General features: G+C 38.5%; 1 protein-coding gene across 7 annotated transcripts in view; it reads left to right on the top strand.

The window, feature by feature from the left end:
- The first annotated feature begins 429 nt into the window (after nt 1-429).
- LOC133525528 (mitogen-activated protein kinase kinase kinase 11) overlaps nt 430-19,547 on the top strand; it is a 118,434-nt gene continuing 99,316 nt past the window's right edge. For 4 of the 7 annotated variants that reach the window (XM_061861805.1, XM_061861803.1, XM_061861802.1 and 1 more), the window contains exon 1: nt 430-1,475. In XM_061861805.1, the coding sequence (XP_061717789.1) occupies nt 788-1,475 (688 nt within the window). In that variant the 5' untranslated portion in view covers nt 430-787. The remainder of the gene's footprint in view (nt 1,476-19,547) is intronic. The other 3 variants (XM_061861806.1, XM_061861804.1, XM_061861801.1) reach the window with 1 other exon arrangement.

Raw genomic sequence — 19,547 nt, 5'->3', positions numbered from 1 at the left:
AATCAGATTTGGTTTAAGTAAATATATCATGTGTCTGGCCTATTTCTCTAGTTTGGCCCAAGACTGTCTCATTTCAAAGATAGACAGAAAGAATCATACTGTCTTTGTCTTATGCTAGGACAAGCACCCAAAAGAAAGGTATGAGTATAGTTTTCTTGGTTGTTACTGACTGGCAAGTTGTGTTTGCCACACTGTAATTACTTTGATTTTAAGGTGTTTGTAAACTTGAACAAGCAACACTGCTTTGTCAAAAAACCTAATTTCCTATACATTTTTAAAATTAGTATATTTACTCTTGCAATTTAAGATACTAAATGTTATTATGGTCGTTCCAAAATAATTAAATGTTGATTTTAAAAACATTGACTTGTCAATTACATAAATGTGCATTTTTTCACCTTGAGTGGGAAAAGTAAATCTTGTTATAGCAACACTGATGATAAAACGTCAGTTTGTCACTGACTTCGCTGTAGTAAGGTTGTCATTTCGTCTATCTGATAACGTGATAGATGAATGGAAAATAATTAACACCGTAGCAGCGAAGTTGAAGTGTTCAGTGATTCCGAATATATCGCCGCGTGTGTTAAAAACAAGTGTAAACCTCAATACCATCGTCGTTAAAACCGCCATGATCAATGTGGGAAACAAAGATGGCGGAATAATACCGTGATCATAACCAAACGCGTCGTTGTTTTGTAGCGTCGTGCGTTATGTGCCGGGGAGGGCGCGGGCCGCAGCCGTGTCGGGGCGCGTGAGCGCGGGCGCGGGCGATGGGCGCGCCGGGCTGATGCCGCCGGCGGGCCGCGCGGCTATGGCGGCCGAGGAAGCACGCCCGTCGCTGTCTCTGTTCACCGCCGTCTTCGAGTACCAGGCGCAGGGCGGGGACGAGCTGACCCTCCGCCGCGGCGAGATCGTCGAGGTCTTGTCCAAAGACCCCAACATCTCGGGAGACGACGGGTGGTGGACGGGAAAGATCGGAGACCGAATAGGCATCTTCCCAGCTCAGTATGTGACCGAGGAGGATCCCCTGGCGGTGTCATCGGTTATAGGGGATGTGGATCCGCCTCAAGTGTCCTTCTCGGAGTTGAAACTGGAAGAAGTGATAGGGGTGGGAGGTTTCGGGAAGGTGTATCGAGGCTATTGGAACGATGAAGTGGTGGCGGTCAAAGCGGCGCGCCAGGACGCGAACGAAGACATTGAGGTTATTAAAGAGAGTGTGCTGCAGGAGGCGAAGCTGTTCTGGATGTTGCAGCACGAGAATATAGTGTCTTTGAAGGGTGTGTGCTTGGAGGAGCCCAACTTGTGTTTAGTGATGGAGTACGCGCGCGGGGGCTCGTTGAACCGAGTGTTGTCCGGCAGGAAGATCCGGCCAGGCATCCTGGTGGACTGGGCCATTCAGGTGGCCCGCGGGATGGCGTATCTGCATGTGGATGCACCTATATCACTTATTCATCGGGATCTCAAAAGCTCTAATGGTAAGTGGGTCTAATATTTATTAAGGTTTTGAAGCTACAGTAGAATCCGCTTATAACAACATCAAAGGGTAGTGACAAACATGTCATACTAAGTAGATGCCATACAAAGCAGAGTTGATTAAGCTTCCTATTTTTGTTACTTTTTCCCAATTAATCCCAAATTCATTTGCAAGGAATGAGTTTTATTAGCCTCATTTTTAATATCAACTATCATTGAGAAACTGAAACTACCCATGTGCTACACAGCTCCTAACTCATTGCAAGAAAAACGTGAGGGACGGCCCTGAAAACCAGTGAAGATTTCAGTATAAGTGGTTATAATTCCATGAAAATAGGATTAATAGGCGATATATGTCATTATAAATAAAAATAATAATAAAAAAGCCTTTTATTTCTGGGTGAAAATATTACAAAATACTTAACCTAGGATCTTAAACCTAATATAAATTTTTGTGAGATAACACACCAGAACCCTTAGGAGGTAAAGGCCTCTTCCAGAACCCTTCACTTCTTTCTGTCTTGGGCCTCCCACATCCAGCTGGCCCCTGCCAGTTTCGTTATGTCATCTGACCAGCGTGCCAATGGCTGTCCTCTTATCAATGGGCCCTTTCCAGGGTTCAGAGGTCCATCTTCCGTCTGTAATCTAGCGACATCGCCAGCCCATCTCCATTTTTTTTAATGTCATTATAAGCGAAGTCATCTTATCCGACTTTGTTACGAAGAGTGTTATATGAAAACTAAACTTTGCCCTGCAATTACTTCATAGTAATGGTTGGTCAGTATAAGCAGAGTCATAATAAACGGATTTTATGTGTATTTAGTTGGTTCAAATAACTGTCTAGTTGGCCCTGGGGCTCTAAAGCCCTAAATAATTATTATGATTGAAAACTAAAATGTATGTTTTTAGGACCCAATTTTTGTTTACAACTTTTTTTCTCATTGATATAAGTCACTAATTCCAATAATCAGAGGTTGTAATATGTTGTGTGCATATACTATTCTTATTGGAAAAAGAAAACAACATTTCAATGTTTGTCTGTAGATAAAAGTTAATTTTTAGCTACAATTTATCATTTAGAAGACACCTAATTACAGTACAACCCTGATTAGAAGGTTAAATAATTATCTATCAAGGCTCAGGAAGCCCCCGCATTCCTCAGATAACACCGATAAGGAACTTATCAATGATGTAAATGTCAAAACATTTAACCTTATCTTGCAAAGCCAATTGGCAAATTAAATGTGAAGTGACAAGTGAATTTATTATATTATTGTTATCCTACTTGAGGACTTTTTTTTTTTTTATTGTGTTTTGTGTTTGTTTGACTCCAGGGGCTTTAAGCCAATATTAAGCAGACAAAGAATACAAAAGATGGGAGATAATAGAGAGATAGTGTGCTACTGTTCTTTGTTCTGTAAATAAAGGCTATTTCATTTTATTTTATTTATTATTTTCTTACTCTGGTCTTGCCAAGGGGGCTGTGTTATCATAACAGTGGGAGACAGGAACTGCTTTGCAGATTGCTTGTAGCTATGACACAAGAAATATCTGGTTTTATTGGAACACTATGCAAACCACCCGACATTGTATATAATTGGGACAGATTTGGGTAATCCTGGGTGTATTGGGTATTGTATTTGAATGAACATGTTTGCTGCGACATCAAGTCAAATTGGCATAAAGCAAATTGTAATTCTATTGCTGCAGCGAAAGTGGTAAATAAAATGTTATTGGAACCAGCCAAGCATAAATAAACTAAATTTAATCCAAATATTGCTATCCCAGGTGAGGATGCTGGTAGCATTGCCTGGCTAGATTGTGAAGTAAATGTATTTATGGAGACAGTCTACCAGCTTATAGTTCACTTGTGGTATTTTTGAGTGGTGTGGCATTGAATAATTCTTTTGTTTGTTTTAGAAACTTAAATTGAAATATACTCAGACTTAGTTTCTCATCAAAATTATACTCTGTATCTTTAGGTATTTAAATAAAAGTAAACAAAATCTACCTTCAAATGGCTCCTAAATCTAGTTGTGGGTACATGAAAACATTGCATGATCAAATAATGTAGGTTAAGGTCAGGTTGTTCAGTGTCCGCTCCAGGCAGTTTTGTATTTGGTTGGTTAACCTATAAATTTTGTAACTGCCTGAAAATGTACAAATTGTTTGTTTACTTTTATTTAAATACCTAAAGATACAGAGTTATAGGTACGATATGGGCAAAATGATACTTTATTTAAAAAAGTGTTGACTGCTCACTTAAATACTTTACATGCCCATGTTGCTCCTACAACTAAGATTAATCTTATCTAAAGTGGGTTAAGCTGGAGAATGTGCTCATAATTATGAACTTACCTTTCCTGTTTCCTAAGTGAGGCAAATATAATCATTAATCAATCAGTAAAGAAAAGACTACCTTGACCATTACTAACATCGAGAAATACCAATAATATCCCCATTTGGTAAACATTAAAATTAATTTGCTGACCTTCAATCATGAAATTAATCAAAGCTTAAATTATAATTGGGGTCAAACATCTGTCCATTGGCAGAATTTTTATGGTCCTTATGCAATACTGTGGCATATTGTTCAACCCACATCAGCTTTTTTTAGTAGATACCAGAGACTGGTCAAAATGTAGACTGTTAAGCGTAAAGTCATGTTCCATTTTTGGTTGATGCTGTGCTGTTATCCATCTAGATAAAATTAAGCTAACATCAGGGGAATGCTGTTTACTCCACCACACCAGTCCAAACCAAAAAGTTCAGCTGATAATAGCTCTATTTTATCTCCAGATTATCCCTTTAAGAGCCCGTCCGGGTAGTGGCCACTGGCCAGGAAGTGTTTTTTAAAATGATATAGTATTTAAACACTGTCAGGCTAATTTATTGAGTTATCAGTGATAATGTATGATGCCTTAAGTGGGATGGAGCAAAGAAAAAGAAGAAGATCAGAGAGCATGTATATGGAACTGATATCTCACTTATACACCGTGTTTTTATTGAATTCCGTTAACTCCGGGGTATGAGTAAGTACGTTTAAGGAAACTAAATGGCATAGTTAAAATCCAAAAAAAAATATATAATTTTTTATTTTTTTATTTTAATAAAAATTTATTAAATGTTGCATATAGCGTTGTTGTAACTCGGATATTACATTTAATTCAACCAAACAATTGAAAACTGTGACATATCAATGTCATTTCAAACATTGTAGTTACGTTTAGTAGCAAATGTACACACTCGTACTAAACACTAATCAATATGTGAACAGGCCCTACGGCAAGTGTATACGCTCGTAAGGACCTTATAAGATAAAAATAAATTATTAATTATCTCCGAAATGGAGTTAATGAGAATACCGGTGTCTTTGAGAAAGTTACTTAATTTAAGCTCATGAATGCACCCTTGAAAGTAACGGAAATAAAAAGAAACACGGTGTATAGTGGCACCTACAACAGTGATGAGATATGCACCTTGTATAAAGAATGCTAGTCTTTAGTTTTAACTGGTCTTTTGTGAACACCCACATCATTGAACCTAATTCTTGTTGTCAAATTATACTTTGAAAGTGTTAATTTGATGATCACAAGGATAAAAATGGCCTAGTCAGAAACAATAAAGTGTTTTTCAAGCTTCATTAAGTTTTTTATTGGGAAAAATTCTAAGGGCAATAAAATATTACAAACGACTGGTTATTTAGGATTTTTTTTTTCCTATAATAAGTCCTTAAAATATTCTTAGACAAATTCGTTTTCCACACAAAACATTGAAAGTTCTCATAAATAGCACTGCTGCAGTGCTTAAAATTTCTACTTAAAATACTAGAAAATGAGCATCGTAAATAGTATAGAAAAAAAAAATGAAAAAAGTACAAAAGATTAGGAACTGGAAATCTTTTTGTTTTTGTTACCTATACAGGCTATACACAAAAGCAAATTATGTATAGTATAAGGTGTCATTAAATAAATAATTTTTAAGAAAAAAAAACCGACTTCAATGAGGGAGACCAGTGAAAGAAAGATTATTGTTGATTTTGGATTTCATACAATGAAATTAAAAAGACAGCGTCCTACACCTAATTATGTAGAAAAGGAGGTTTATCACTGACCCACCGTGACACATGTCAGATTTGCTGGTTGACTGGTAAAATACCCGCAACAGGGTATATGACTGTATTTATAATAAATTATTTCACACTATGCATGAAATAATTATAAAAATGGCTGTAAGTTTGCTTTAAAGAGTTGAGAAGTACCCCAATTCCTCATGGAATCCATCATCAGAACTCAAGCTTGACAAAAATGTGCCTTGAAAACCAACTGCTTCACAAACATGCGAAGAGAACAAATTGCCAAACGTGAACTATGCGGCGTTGAAGAGTTCCTTTCTGATCATCATTAGCAGTTTCACTTCATCAAATGTCACTTTTTAAATGTAAGTGCTTGATTGGTTGATGAAAACACAAAAAACACTATATGTATGCTCTTCACATTTGAAGAGTTCCCTCGATTCATCATCGATCCCATCATCAGAACTGAGTTTTGTAAAAAATGGGACCAATATATATAGATTCAAGCACAAAAATATTTTTCATAATCGGTTCAGAAATGACGGAGTTATGAAATAACAAACATTAAAAAAAAACATATGCACCTAATTGAAAACCTCCTCCTTTTGAAATCTTGAAGTCGGTTAAAAATAAATTGTCAAATTATTATATCTGATCCCATAGAGACATTTGATTTTGCATAAAAGTTATAATAATAAGGCAAAAATAAATGATGCCAATAAAAAAATACAATATTGGAATTGTTTTTAATATGAACACATCGAATAAGCAAACATTCATATGCACAATAAAATCCTTGACATCATTATTACAATAAGCCTAACCCAACACGTCAAACAAAAAGTAGGTAAAAGTACAATAACAATCAAGTAAATATTGACTTCCATATTTGTACCGTACTTTGTCATTTCCTTGTTTAATCATTCCACTGTAACTGTTGCCTTATTCAGCTGTTACAATAAGACCTAAACACCATAACTAGTTGAACAAGTTAGTGCTCTAGTCAATTAGTGGTTTATCTAGGCTACCTATTGTGATTTCTAAATGGGTTGCATCTTGTGCAACGCCTATTTCTGCATAAATGCAGTTAATAATAATGCATAACAGCGTTATTATACAGCTGATTGAGCCAAAAACATGCAAATGTGTATATTGTGTATTGTTACTTACCCATTGACATATATTATCCAAGGATAAGAAAGAGGCCAGTACAGCGGTGTCACCATCACGAATTCGAGCCAATCGTGCAGTCTAACGCCGCAACGCGATTGGTTGATGCGTCAGGCGCGCGATTGATCGCAACTAATTGCGTTACTAGACTACGATTGGCTCGAATTCGTGAGTGACACCACTGAACTAGCACCATTCTTAGTGCCCGTAACGCCCGTCCTTAGATAATTATATATTTCAATGTTACCTGTTTTCTTAAGGCTTAGCTTGGTAAAACAAGAAAGCAGTCCTACTTTTTTTTTAGATATTCTCTACTCTGTTAAACATTGCGTTAAAAATCTCAGGTCAAAATTAAGTATTTGATATGGAAATTGTACAGTCGACGCCGAATTTTTTTTTATAAGGTTCTCAAGTGCGAAAGTTTAAACATATGTGCAATTATCAACCAAAAAGTTACTTATTGTCGGTTGCCTATAACCTATAAGGCGATATTTCCATATAGCTTCAATTTGAAATCAACCTTATCGACAACCGACATTGTGGCTTCTTTTTAGTTGAAAACGTCACATATCTCTGACATCGACTGTACGTGTACAGCTAGCTAGCAGCAAGTTATCAGCTACGCACATGTAATTTTTATAAACACGCGTGCGCGCATGTGTGCACTGTGCATGTCTGTATGTAAATAATCTAACAACAAACACTCTTTGTTCGTTAACTTTAATTTTGTTTCATTAAGTTTCCTTTTTGCATGTACTATAATCTATACAGCGTGTGATAAACGCCGCGACTTGCTTATGTCAAAAATCGGCAGTAATCAAGTTCTGTCATATTTTCTTTCCCGGTAATCAAATCACCATAACGCAAGTACGTATCCCTAATCTCTACTGTTTCATTACACCTCAAGACCAATAACAATAACATTACATAACAAAGATACATATTTAAGCACCGCATTATTCCTCCCTCGTAAACGGGGTGAAAACCCCTTTTCGGGATCCAATCGTGTAAAAGCTTCCGACATTGGATCTCATTCCAGAAGCTTCCCGAGTCGAGGTGAGTGGAACTGTCAACCTAACTTGTTAGGAATCTTTGGAGTCTTGTTTATTGCTCTTAACCTCTTGTCTATGAATGATACGATATTTTCTGCTCTAGCGCAACCGAGTTTTAAACCACGATTTTGACGCAATTTGACGATATATTTAAAAAGTAATTTTGTCTATGAAAGTTGGACGTTCCACTGCTGGGTTTAGGGGGGCCTAACGCGAAAACGGAATTCGCAATTTGCGGGGCGTTTTCTCTTTTACTCTAATTTGGCCTTAGTGAGAGTAAAAGAGATCGATCCCTGCAATTTGCGGATTTCGGTTTACGCGGTAAGCCCCCAGAGGGCATACCGCGAACCACGTTCGACGTGCGGCCTCTCTGTCGCACTTGTGAATTCTCTGGCCTCTACTCATGCAGGAGAGGGATTGGGCTATAGTGCTGTCGCTCGCCTATATACTGCTGTGATTGGTACCAGGTAAATTTTGTAGGAATAGGAAAGGCTAATGGAACTGTCCTTAAGTAAGAACTGCATCTACGTACGTCATGCGATTAATGCGTTTTCGTTGACGTGCATTTGCGCGCTGTAATATAGGTATGTTTCATGAGACGTCACACTGCACGGTATGTAATGTAAACGCCACGCGAGCGATGTCACGTCTCTTAAAGATTCATACATTGCATACGTATGCATAGACACGTGTCTAAACTTTTCTAAGGAAGCACTTCTCTTTTAAAGTTTTCCTGGAATACACTTTTACCTGCAGATCTTCGTTTGGCTACTTTGGATCCACAGTTCTAATAATTGACTTTTTAAGTTATTCACTGACGATGATTTGTTTTACACTGAAAGAAATGTTTGCATAATAGTAACAAAATGTTTTGTTACTACCGACTTACACAAAAATAGGACTTGAGATTCTTGCGAACTATGAGTTGTACCTGTTACAAATTGGTTGTAAGATATTGAGCAAAATTTAAATTATTTCTTTTAACACGTTAAACGCCAGACCAAAATATTCATTTTTTCTTAAAAAAAAACTTGATGTAAATTCAATTATTACTTTGATATGTATATAGATATATATTTTATTTTGTTATTGGAGGTTTAGTTAAAAAGTTATTAAAAAAAAAAAACTCGCGGTCACCGATGACCCCCGTGGCGCTGTGAAGTTCATATTTCAAAAACCGTTACCATGACGCCACGCCGGTCCCCCCGCCGGCCACGCCGGTCACTGTGCCGGTCATTATACTGTCACATTCGCACCCGCTAAAATATGCTTATAATATAAAATTTAACTGCTTTGGCATTGTGTGACAATAGCTTGGTTTGGCAATTCCTGCTACTGGTTCAAGAAGATACGCTGTTTTTGTTTATTTTTGTTAATTTTGGGTTTTTATGATGTTTTTTTTGTGGAATGCATGTATCAGGTGTGTGTCTGCATTGGGAAATTTATTTTTTCTTATTTTTTGATAATTGTCGTGTATCTCCAGATAATTGAAATTAATTTCTATTAATTATATAATTATTGCAAATACTTAATTATATAAATTATAGAATTAAAGCTGTGATTTGAAAAAAATGCCTTGTTTTTTTCATTTTTTCAACAAATCTACTATGTCACTAACTGCACCCACGTCCCAAGCCACCGTTTTACTAACGAGCGCCATGCCGGTCCCTTGCATACAACGCATTGCTTATAACTGCTACACGTGGCGCAGGATAGCGTCTTAAAAACAGGTTTAACACGAGGTCACCGGTGCCCCCCATGGCGTGTTGCAGTTGACTTCGTGAGGTCGCCGGTGCCCCCCATGGCGTTCAACGTGTTAAACGTTCGGCTAATAATTTTTCCATTGTAGGTACTCAAGTCTCAAGTGGCCTTAGGCGGAATGTGCGCTTATTTACCACCATCAGGGTATAAACCTATGAACAGGACTCGCCTCTACAATGTGGGCGAGTGGAACAACTTGTCAATTTCCACGTCGGCTAAGTAAAATGAAAGTGTCTTGGGACCTTTTCGCTTGACAGAGCTAATTTTTCACCAGAAATGTGCGGTGATTGTCTTGGGTAAACATTTGTATGTGTGTCTTATCGCGTACATGCTATGAACACATCGATGCATAAAGTGCGCTGACGTTTAAGATTTCCAATTAATGAAGATGCTTCAGGTTTGATCATTGCTGGTTCATATTTATATCATGAAATATTTTTTTAAAGAAGAGTTTATCAGTAGGGATTACATGATAAAATCTTCTTTAAAAAATATAAATGGATCTAGCGTATTTTTTGTGTATGACAATTTGCTTTACAGATTTTTGAGAAAACATAGCTGACCTGTACCTATATCAGAAGTATTCTACGAATGAGTGGCATCGAAAAGATTCATCGGTAAGCCGGAGCCAATTTATATTTTCTTATATTGTTAAGATGAGATCCTCAATTGTCTCTAAATCGACAAGTTTATAAGAATCCAGTTAATTTATATTATTTTAAATAATAAATTAATGTTATAGGCCATTATTGCACAAATTAACTAAGCGCCTTGCCAATCTAATGAGGTGTTGTGGGTACTTAGACAACGATATATATCCGCACCCTCGTCGAACTGTGTATATATCGTCGTATATATAGAAAACCTATAACCTAGGAACAAATATCTGTGCTCATCACACTAACAATTTCCCGTACAGGGATCTGAACCCAGGACCATGAGCTTCGTAGGCATTTTAATTAACCAAACGGTTCCTCTTTGATTCTACATACGTTGATCAGCGTCCGTATCTAGTTCCAGCCAAACTATGCTAAATGATTAATGAATAGTCACAAAGGCGAACTCGGAGCCCTCATTACAAGGGAATTCAATTACGTCAGTGAGTGCCGGGCTTTATGGCTGCTGAGAATAATTGGGTTACATATCGAGAACTAACGAGGCTAGAAAATCTTAAATAAAGGCTTAGTCAAACTGTTGTAGTGTATGAAGCGTTATAAGAAACGTCACACTGGGTAGCTTATCTTACCTTATACTTTTGGGGGCCCTTGCGGGCCACAGGGACCTTTTGTGAAATTACCTCCTTAAGAATGATCACGATATCAACAGTTTATGTACTTTAACCTTTTATTTATATAAATTATTACTTATAATATATGTTAATTATTAATGTTTCAATGAAAACGACCATCGCAAAACTTTTAGGTTTAGGTCAAATGCTGTCAAAATCTGTCTTTGTTTTTTTACATTATTTGTCTTTTTTATTGAATTCCACTTTTAGGTTGGTGATGTTCTCTTGTCTATGAGATAATGGAAGTCAATTTTTTTTGGGAACCATCGCCCACACTGTTAACAACACAACAATTGTAATCGCGCTTGAATAAGGTTTGCAATCCGGATCCGAAATGTATGAAATTATCCCGATCTGGATCCGAATCCACGGACGGATCTTCCCATACATTTCAGGTCCGTCGCGCAAACCCTACGCGTGAAGCAGAAAATTCCTCGACTCTCCACTGAAGCTTCATCGTTAAAATTCTCGACAGGCCTTCATAATGGCCCGACATTTCATACCAATTACGATTACGAAACTTTTAATGAAACTATCGTAAAAATGAATAGTTCAAGCTCCACCGTGTTTTATTATTTCGACAATGTCCATTACACTCGCAAAAAGAGGAGTGGTTTTCGCCAACCGTTTTATATGGTTAAACTTTCGTGTGTTGCAGAAAATTGTGGCGCTAATGACAGTAATGACTTATAAAAGTTGATATGATGGCCGTATATTTATTGCTTACCGCACGTAGAGAGGGCTACCATGAACATCGAAGTTCGAAGCTAAGTGTCTTATAAAAAGTGCTTTATATCTGTAAAAAAAAAGAAAAGTATACTACTACTTATATGTGTCGTCTGCCGCTCGGCAACGCGTCGCTGACTTCGTTTCGCTGACTTCGAATGGTATTTCCTAGAAATAAATAAAAACCAGTCGTGTGCTTTATAAAAAAGTGCTGTATTTCTGTAAAAAAAAGAAAACTTATACTATTATTTACACGTGTCGTCTGCCGCTCGGCGACGCGTCGCTGATTTCGTGTCGCTGACTTTATGGTGTTTCATAGAAACAAACAGAAACCAGCCGTATCGCCGCGGCGTGTCGTCTGCAGTCGCGACAGTTCGCGGGGCTCCAACTTGTACTTTTAGAATGGGGCATCAGCATCATGACAAAGTTATCTAAGAAAAACTGATTACAGTCGCAGAGATAAAGATTCCTGCATGTCACAAACTTAATTAATATTTAATGATGTCGTGCTAGTTCTTAGAACGTACATGTATCATACAAACTGAAGATAGATTGCTTTGACTTTCAGATGCACTGATACCGCAAGGTTAACCCTTTGACCGCCAAGACTCGTAACGCGTAGTATACCCATAATAGGCGTGGCATTCAAAGGGTTAATGCTGATTTTTGGAGCTTAATCGAAACAAAAACCATTGAAACAACGCAATGAACACAACTTACCTACACATTTTTATTAGAACTTAAGTAACAAAAACATTGATTTGAGGTTAAGTACTAATACTACTATTATGCAGTTGTATTTAATTTAATCGTCTGGAAAGTCTTAATATCTTGATAAAAGGTTTTATGTCCCCTACACCCTCACCCTACACCTAAAGTCCCCCGCCGCGTCTGTCTGTCTGTATGTTTGCAATAAACTCAAAAACTACTGAAGGAATTTTAATGCGGTTTTCACCTATCAATTAAGTGATTCTTGAGGAAGGTTTTAGTGTAAATTGGTCGAAATATGACGATGTAGGCTAATGTCGGAAAAATCGCGCTTTTGCTACCCGTGCGAAGCTGGGCGGATCGCTAGTTACTGCATGCATAAATATATGGTAACAGCAATACTTTAGCTCCACAATTCCACATTAATGAACCTTATTCCTTTACAATAAGGTTTACTAATTGTCAGTTAAGACGACTACAGTCACCATCGGAGCGGCCGTGGTGCTCAAAAATATCTGAACACGCACTCTAGCGCCTTGACAGTAGAGGCGTGTTCAGATATTTGTGAGCACCTTGGCCGCCCCGATATATCTGATGGCGACTTTGCGACACTGAAACCCTATTTACAATATTATTACGTTCCCACGGACCAGTGAAAACAGACCCGTTCTGAAATCTAGGCACGGCTAAATAACAAGGCATTGGAGAATGCCCATGATTTCCATCAAACCTGCTCGCTATAAATGTCGGAAAGAGAGATCGTGGGAGAGTGCGATGGAAATAAAATAGTGTTTCTATGTCTGGGTCTGGAATGTTTTTATAGCTGTCTCGCATATATTATTTACGGTGGTAGACTTTAGTAATACAGTGGATTTTGGTTTGCATATAACAACGATGAAGCGACTGTAATTTCTGCGTTATATCCGGAAGCTATAGGCAAAGTTAAATAGATAAAGACATGTATAAATTTAACTCCGAAACGTAGTTCTTCTCAAACTAGTGTTCACGCTATATCCCTACCTAATAGGGGTCATCTATTAATTAAATCAAACGTATTTCTAGGTTTTTTGACCCCTCCCCTCCTCCTTGTCACATTTGGCAAACCCCTCTGGTGTGACGTCACATTTTTCGCATTTTTTTTTTCACCAAAATCGGCGAATCGAATTTGTTACTATTAATATTTTTTGATCAAACTATTTTGGACAAAAGAAATATTAGTAATTATAACACAACCGACTAGGAAAGAAAATTAATCGCATAAAACGATTATCGTTCTAAAAACTCGTTATTTAATTGTACAGCGAAAAATTTTTTTTTTTATAAATACTGGTGAAGTTAAAGTGACGTCACAAAGTTTGTGAGTCCCCCTCCCCCTTGTCACAACATGTCACATTTTCTTGACCCCCTCCCTCCCCCTAAACGTGTGATGTAATTAATGGATGACCCCATATCTACCCATAAACAAAAGGTCACCGCAGTTGCTAATCGTCGCTATACTTACTCAACCTTGTATATTACATACATATATCAGATACGAGTTTGAGTAAGTATAGCGGCGTAATGTATGCTTTAAATTCATGGGACTTGGATTTAACGACCTTAACCGAATGGTCGCTAACTCGCTACAACCAAGATCGATAAATGAAATCCACTGTACAGGTGATTCAGGAGATGTGAGCAGGATCAAGCCTGCATATTCAGTAAGTTATCAATCAGCAACTGTTTCGTACCAGTATTTGTGAGATTAACGTTAATTTATTTTTTACTGTTCAAAAAAAAAGTTTTATTTACGATATTAATGGTCACCCTCTTTGTATTATCCTTAACAAGTGACAAATTGAATGTCATCGGAGTGTGGTTACTTTTATAAAATCCTATCTCACTCAAGTGTGTCATTTTATTTTCTTTTTAATCAAAGTGCTGTCATAACGGTTAAATAGCTTTTATCTTTGTTAATTAAGTGTTGTAGGGTGTCCATGATTGTAGATAATCAAATTTGTCCGTAACAAAAAGTTAAATAACAGATAAAAATCGTGATTGTTTTACTTAAATATGATGGTGAACGATTCATTAACATTTACTAATTGTGTAGGCTTAGTCCTACTCAAGTCTCATGAATTACCCGGTATATTGTTATAGCATCCGAAAGAAAATGTCTGACACGAGTAACAATGAAAAGGGTTGTTGATTGTAACATCTACCAGGCAGACAAGTTATCAAAGAATGCTGCATGGAGAGCAATGGCACATGGCCATGATCCTCAGGCAGGAGAGAACTACTCCAAAAAGGACGAAAGTAATTTCGGCGACTTATATTAGATCAGGGGTTCCCAAACTGCGCGCCGCGGCGCCCTGGTGCGCCGTAAACAGTAAGGAGGGGCGACGTGAGACAATCCACCTCACCTATTGTAGGGCGCTGAGATTCAACTTGCAAGAGCGCCGCGGACTGATGAGGTGTTGTACTCGTAGTGTGAGATTTTTTGGAAAATATGACTTTTTTTGCTAAAATAATTATGTACATGGTATACCAAAAAGATTGAACATAGATGTATTGTTGATTTTGCGTCATCAGAATGTAGACAGCAAAATCTAACAATTTAATATTTTCTCTTGTAATAGGTATTTTAAAAAATATAATAGGTAGTAATACTGATACGTTTTGCCGCCATAGGCTGCACTAGCACAAACCGTAAACCAAACAGTAACATATATACTGTGCCTTAAACAGTTTTTTGACAAGTTTTCACATATTACTTGTTACGAATAAATATATGACATTGATGCATCAAGGCGGTTCGTTTACAATTTGTGCTAGTGGTCCTCTTACGCTGACTGAGGAACTTTTTAGCACAATTTCCAATGTACCATTAAATATAAATTTTATATATTAATACTATGTCGGTGGCAAACAAGCATACGGCCCGCCTGATGGTAAGCAGTATCCGTAGCCTATGTACGCCTGCAACTCTAGAGGAGTTACATGCGCGTTGCCAACCCTAACCCCCTCCCGCCCCTCGTTGAGCTCTGGGAACCTTACTCACCGGCAGGAACTAACACTATGAGTAGGGTCTAGTGTTATTTGGCTGCGATTTTCTGTAAGGTGGAGGTACTTCCCCGGTTGGGCTCTGCTCTAGATCTGGAATGACATCCGCTGTACTGTGCCCTACCACACAAAGCGAGATGACATTCACAATGCCCATACCTCTCTTGTGGACGTAGTTTAAGGACGTACTCGGGTCCAAAAATTATTCTCTATTAATTTAGATATAATAAGCTGTCAGAGGTAAGCAACACCACCAGCGTAACTGTGCAGTGGATCAAGGGACACAGCAACTCGCGAGGGAACGATGCAGCCGACATATTGGCGAGAGGAGGCTCGGAACTGAGGGTGGCAGGACCGGAGCCAATTATACCTCTGCCTTATGCCTGGCTCCGGAACATGCTGAGACACAACACTAAGGTAAAACACCAACAGTACTGGTCTAACCTAGGCACGTGCAGGCAGGCGAAGGAGGCCCTCCCGACAATCGACCCTGGTTTGTCGAGGAGGCTGAGACAGCTGGAGAGGCTACAGCTCCGGCTTTTGACTGGGGCCATAACCGGCCACGCCCCACTAAACAAACACCTACTAACCCTACGTTTTACAGATAGCCTCCTCTGCAGAGCGTGCATGGAGGCACAGGAGACAGCCGCCCACGTCATTCTTGAATGCCCAGGGTTGGCAGAGTACCGGGCACAATACCTCGGTTCTCCGGGGTCTCTCCCAGAAGTCGTCGGCAACACCAAGGGTCTGCTAGGCTTCTTGGTATAGTTGGGTTGGCAAGAGTAGTGCCGACAACCCACCACGCAAAATAGGCGCGAATTACGACGTCGAGTTGCGGAAACCGAGCCCGCGAGTACCAATACCAACCAATACCAAAGATATAATAAGGGCTTTGTGGGCTTTAGTAATACATAAACACAAAATAACAATAATATTCGCATTCCTAATGCCAATATTATGCAGCCACAGACCCTTATCTAATCGTCCACGTGGCTTTATCGCCGCGCAACATCGACATAATTATCGTCTGCTATGTCGCGTGTAAGCGTAGCGTACCGGACGGTACACCAAACCAGCGTAACTAAGCTTTTTTTTTAAATATCCTGTTTCACATCAAGGACCTGGACCGTTCTGGATCTATACCACACGCAATCGCTATCATTTTACAACCTAACACTGAAAAACAGTCACAGATTTATTCGTTCCTTTACGTCATGTCAGCGTGGAAACGTCGTGTAGTGGAATGATTGGAAATTCGACATATGGCTTGTAGTGCTATCCCTTTTCCAGGCCGCACCAATCTACAAGGTTTTCCCAAAAAATCCAAATATATTCCAATTAATCCAGCTTTGATGATTCATTTGAAGACAAGTAACATTTCCTGAAAGTGTAATCTAATTTGAACCTTAAATCGGAATTCTAAAGTTGAAATTCTAATGGCGCGTATGTGGTCGATAAATCGTAGGTACCATGCCTGGAAAAGGGCTATACAGCGGTACGCCCAAAAACGCTGCAAATTGCGTTAAAAGCATGAAAATCGGTACGATTGATTTTAAGAACCTAGTATGTAATTCTCGTAAAATAAGTCTGAGCTTAAAAGAGCGTTTTTTATACTGTAACATATCTATGCTAGTAATATATTATAGTAGCTATCTTTACTAGTAAAGCAAGAGCGAATATAACTATTACTGAACCGGTGTGGTATAAGTTACGCAGGGTATACAAACCACTCATTTGATGTGGTTCAACAGATACTGGACTAAGTTATACACGCTTGCACTCTTTATGCGACATCAGTAACGCCCTTTTGCATAGGCCGCCCCATTATATGCCCCAGCTGTTTGAAATGACAATCACTCACGCGAGTCTCGATTTTTTCTTGTTGGCTGTTTTATTGCCACTCTATTTAGTGACACCCCTTGAATTATTAGCACGCCATGGTCTGTGGGTTTACATGGTGTCCGATTGATTAAAATTTGGCATGCCTTCCTTTCTAACTTCGATGACAATAAAATGTTATTGTTAACCTGGTCTGCTGATGTTGACTAGTAGGGCTAAAGCGCATCACAGACGGAGCGATAATCTTATACCTTTAAACGAGCAATTCTTGTATATATATATTTATATATATTTCTGTGATCTCGGAAACGGCTCTAACGATTTCGCTGAAATTTGGTATATGGGGGTTTCTGGGGGTATACAATCGATCTAGATTAGTCTTATGTTTGGGAAAACGCGTGTTTTCGAATTTTCATGCGTTTTTCTTTCGACACAGAATATGGTCGCTAATTTCGTGTTGCCAGCCACTGTCCGTCTGGTCCAGCGGGTTAAGACGCGGACGGCTAGAAACGAGTGTTACGGGTTCGAATCTCGCCCGGTGACTAACTTTTGTTTTTTTTTATATGTTCAAGTTTATATATATTTTTTAATTTTTATTGTTTTAGACATGTTTAAATTAGCAAAAATATTTAGTTAAGATTATCACCTATACACAACCATATTACAATAAATAGTTATAAGGTTATAACCGAGCAAAGCTCGGTCGCCCAGGTACTATATATTAATATACCGTAAGATAAGGACAGATACCGACAGATATCTTATAGTATAGCTAAGCACCACACACGCCAACGATACCAAAATATATCGTTATATACCGAGCTATAATATCGTAAGACCCCAAAATATATATATATAACAATAACCGGCCAAGAGCATGTCGGGCCACGCTCAGTGTAGGGTTCCGTAGTAACTCTTCCGTCACAATAAGCTAAACTGGAGCTTAAAGTATAGTAAATTGTTAACCAAGGGATGAAACGGTACCTTTCACCTGAGTTAAACAAATTGGCAAATTTGCATAATCAGTACCTAATTAAAATAAGTCTTTTTACTATGAAGGGAAAACTTTTTGCGATAACTCAAAAACAGCTAAACTGATCATGTCCGCTATAGTTTTCATTTAATGTCTTTTTTAAGCTCTACTTCCACGATTTTTTTCATTTTTTTTGGACCTATGGTTCAAAAGTTAGAGGGGGGGGACACATTTTTTTTTTCATTCGGAGCGATTATCTCCGAATATATTCACTCTATCAAAAAATGTTTCTTCAAAACCCCTATTCGTTTTGAAAGACCTTTCCAACGATACCCCACACTCTAGGGTTGAAGCGAAAAAAAAATTTCACCCCCACTTTACGTGTAGGGGAGGTACCCTAAAAAAAATTATTTTTTTAGATTTTATTTTACGACTTTGTCGGCTTTATTGATTTATATATCCATGCCAAATTTCAGCTTTCTAGCACTAACGACCACGGAGCAAAGCCTCGGACAGACAGACAGACAGACAGACAGACAGACAGACGGACATGGCGAAACTATAAGGGTTCCGTTTTATGCCATTTGGCTACGGAACCCTAAAAATCGGCTTCGCGTAGTATATATATATATATAGATAGCTTCGTGTGTGGAATCTAACAAATAGTATGTAAAATACAAGGTGACAAAAAATATGTGCATTTCCGTTGCCGGGGAGGTTTTGGGATTATACTGAGCAACGTTTACTATGGGACCAACCCCGAAATCGCGAGAAAAAAAATTACCCTCCCACAGAAAAAGACACACAGAAATAGGGTTGGCCTTTATCAAAAGTTGCTCAGTATAATATAAACCTCCCTGGCAACGGGAATGCACATATTTTTTGGCCACCGTGTATATCGTATAAGGCATCTGCCTTGCTATAAGATTTTTTGGTATATTATCGCTCCGTCTGTGAAGTGCTTAACTAAGATGCTCGCCTCTTTATCATTTGTCACGTTCTGACAAGTGGGTAATTGCGAGAGTGACGCATGATAACACAGGCGATAAAAACACGTCCATATGCTATCCGTGCAGGAAAACAAAAGTAATTATTGGAAATTGACAGAGAATTAAGAAAAAGTACAGTTGTCGACATTGACATAATATCTAAGGACGGGCCTTACAGGCACTAAGAATGGTGCTAGTTCAGTGGTGTCACTCACGAATTCGAGCCAATCGTGCAGTTTAACGCAACTAATTGCGATAAATCGCGCGCGTGACGCGAACACATCAACCAATCGCGATGTGGCGTTAGACTGCACGATTGGTTCGAATTCGTGTGCGTGACACCGCTGTACTGGCACCTTTCATTTTGCCCGTAAGGCCCGTCCTTAGATATATGTCAATAGTTGTCGATGTAAGTTTTTTTTATGAAGACGTAAGCTTCTTTTAAGCAGAC

This window comes from Cydia pomonella, chromosome 15, assembly GCF_033807575.1.
Source record: "Cydia pomonella isolate Wapato2018A chromosome 15, ilCydPomo1, whole genome shotgun sequence".
Classification (NCBI taxonomy): Eukaryota; Metazoa; Arthropoda; class Insecta; order Lepidoptera; family Tortricidae; genus Cydia; species Cydia pomonella.
This window is presented reverse-complemented; position numbering and strand designations above follow the sequence as displayed.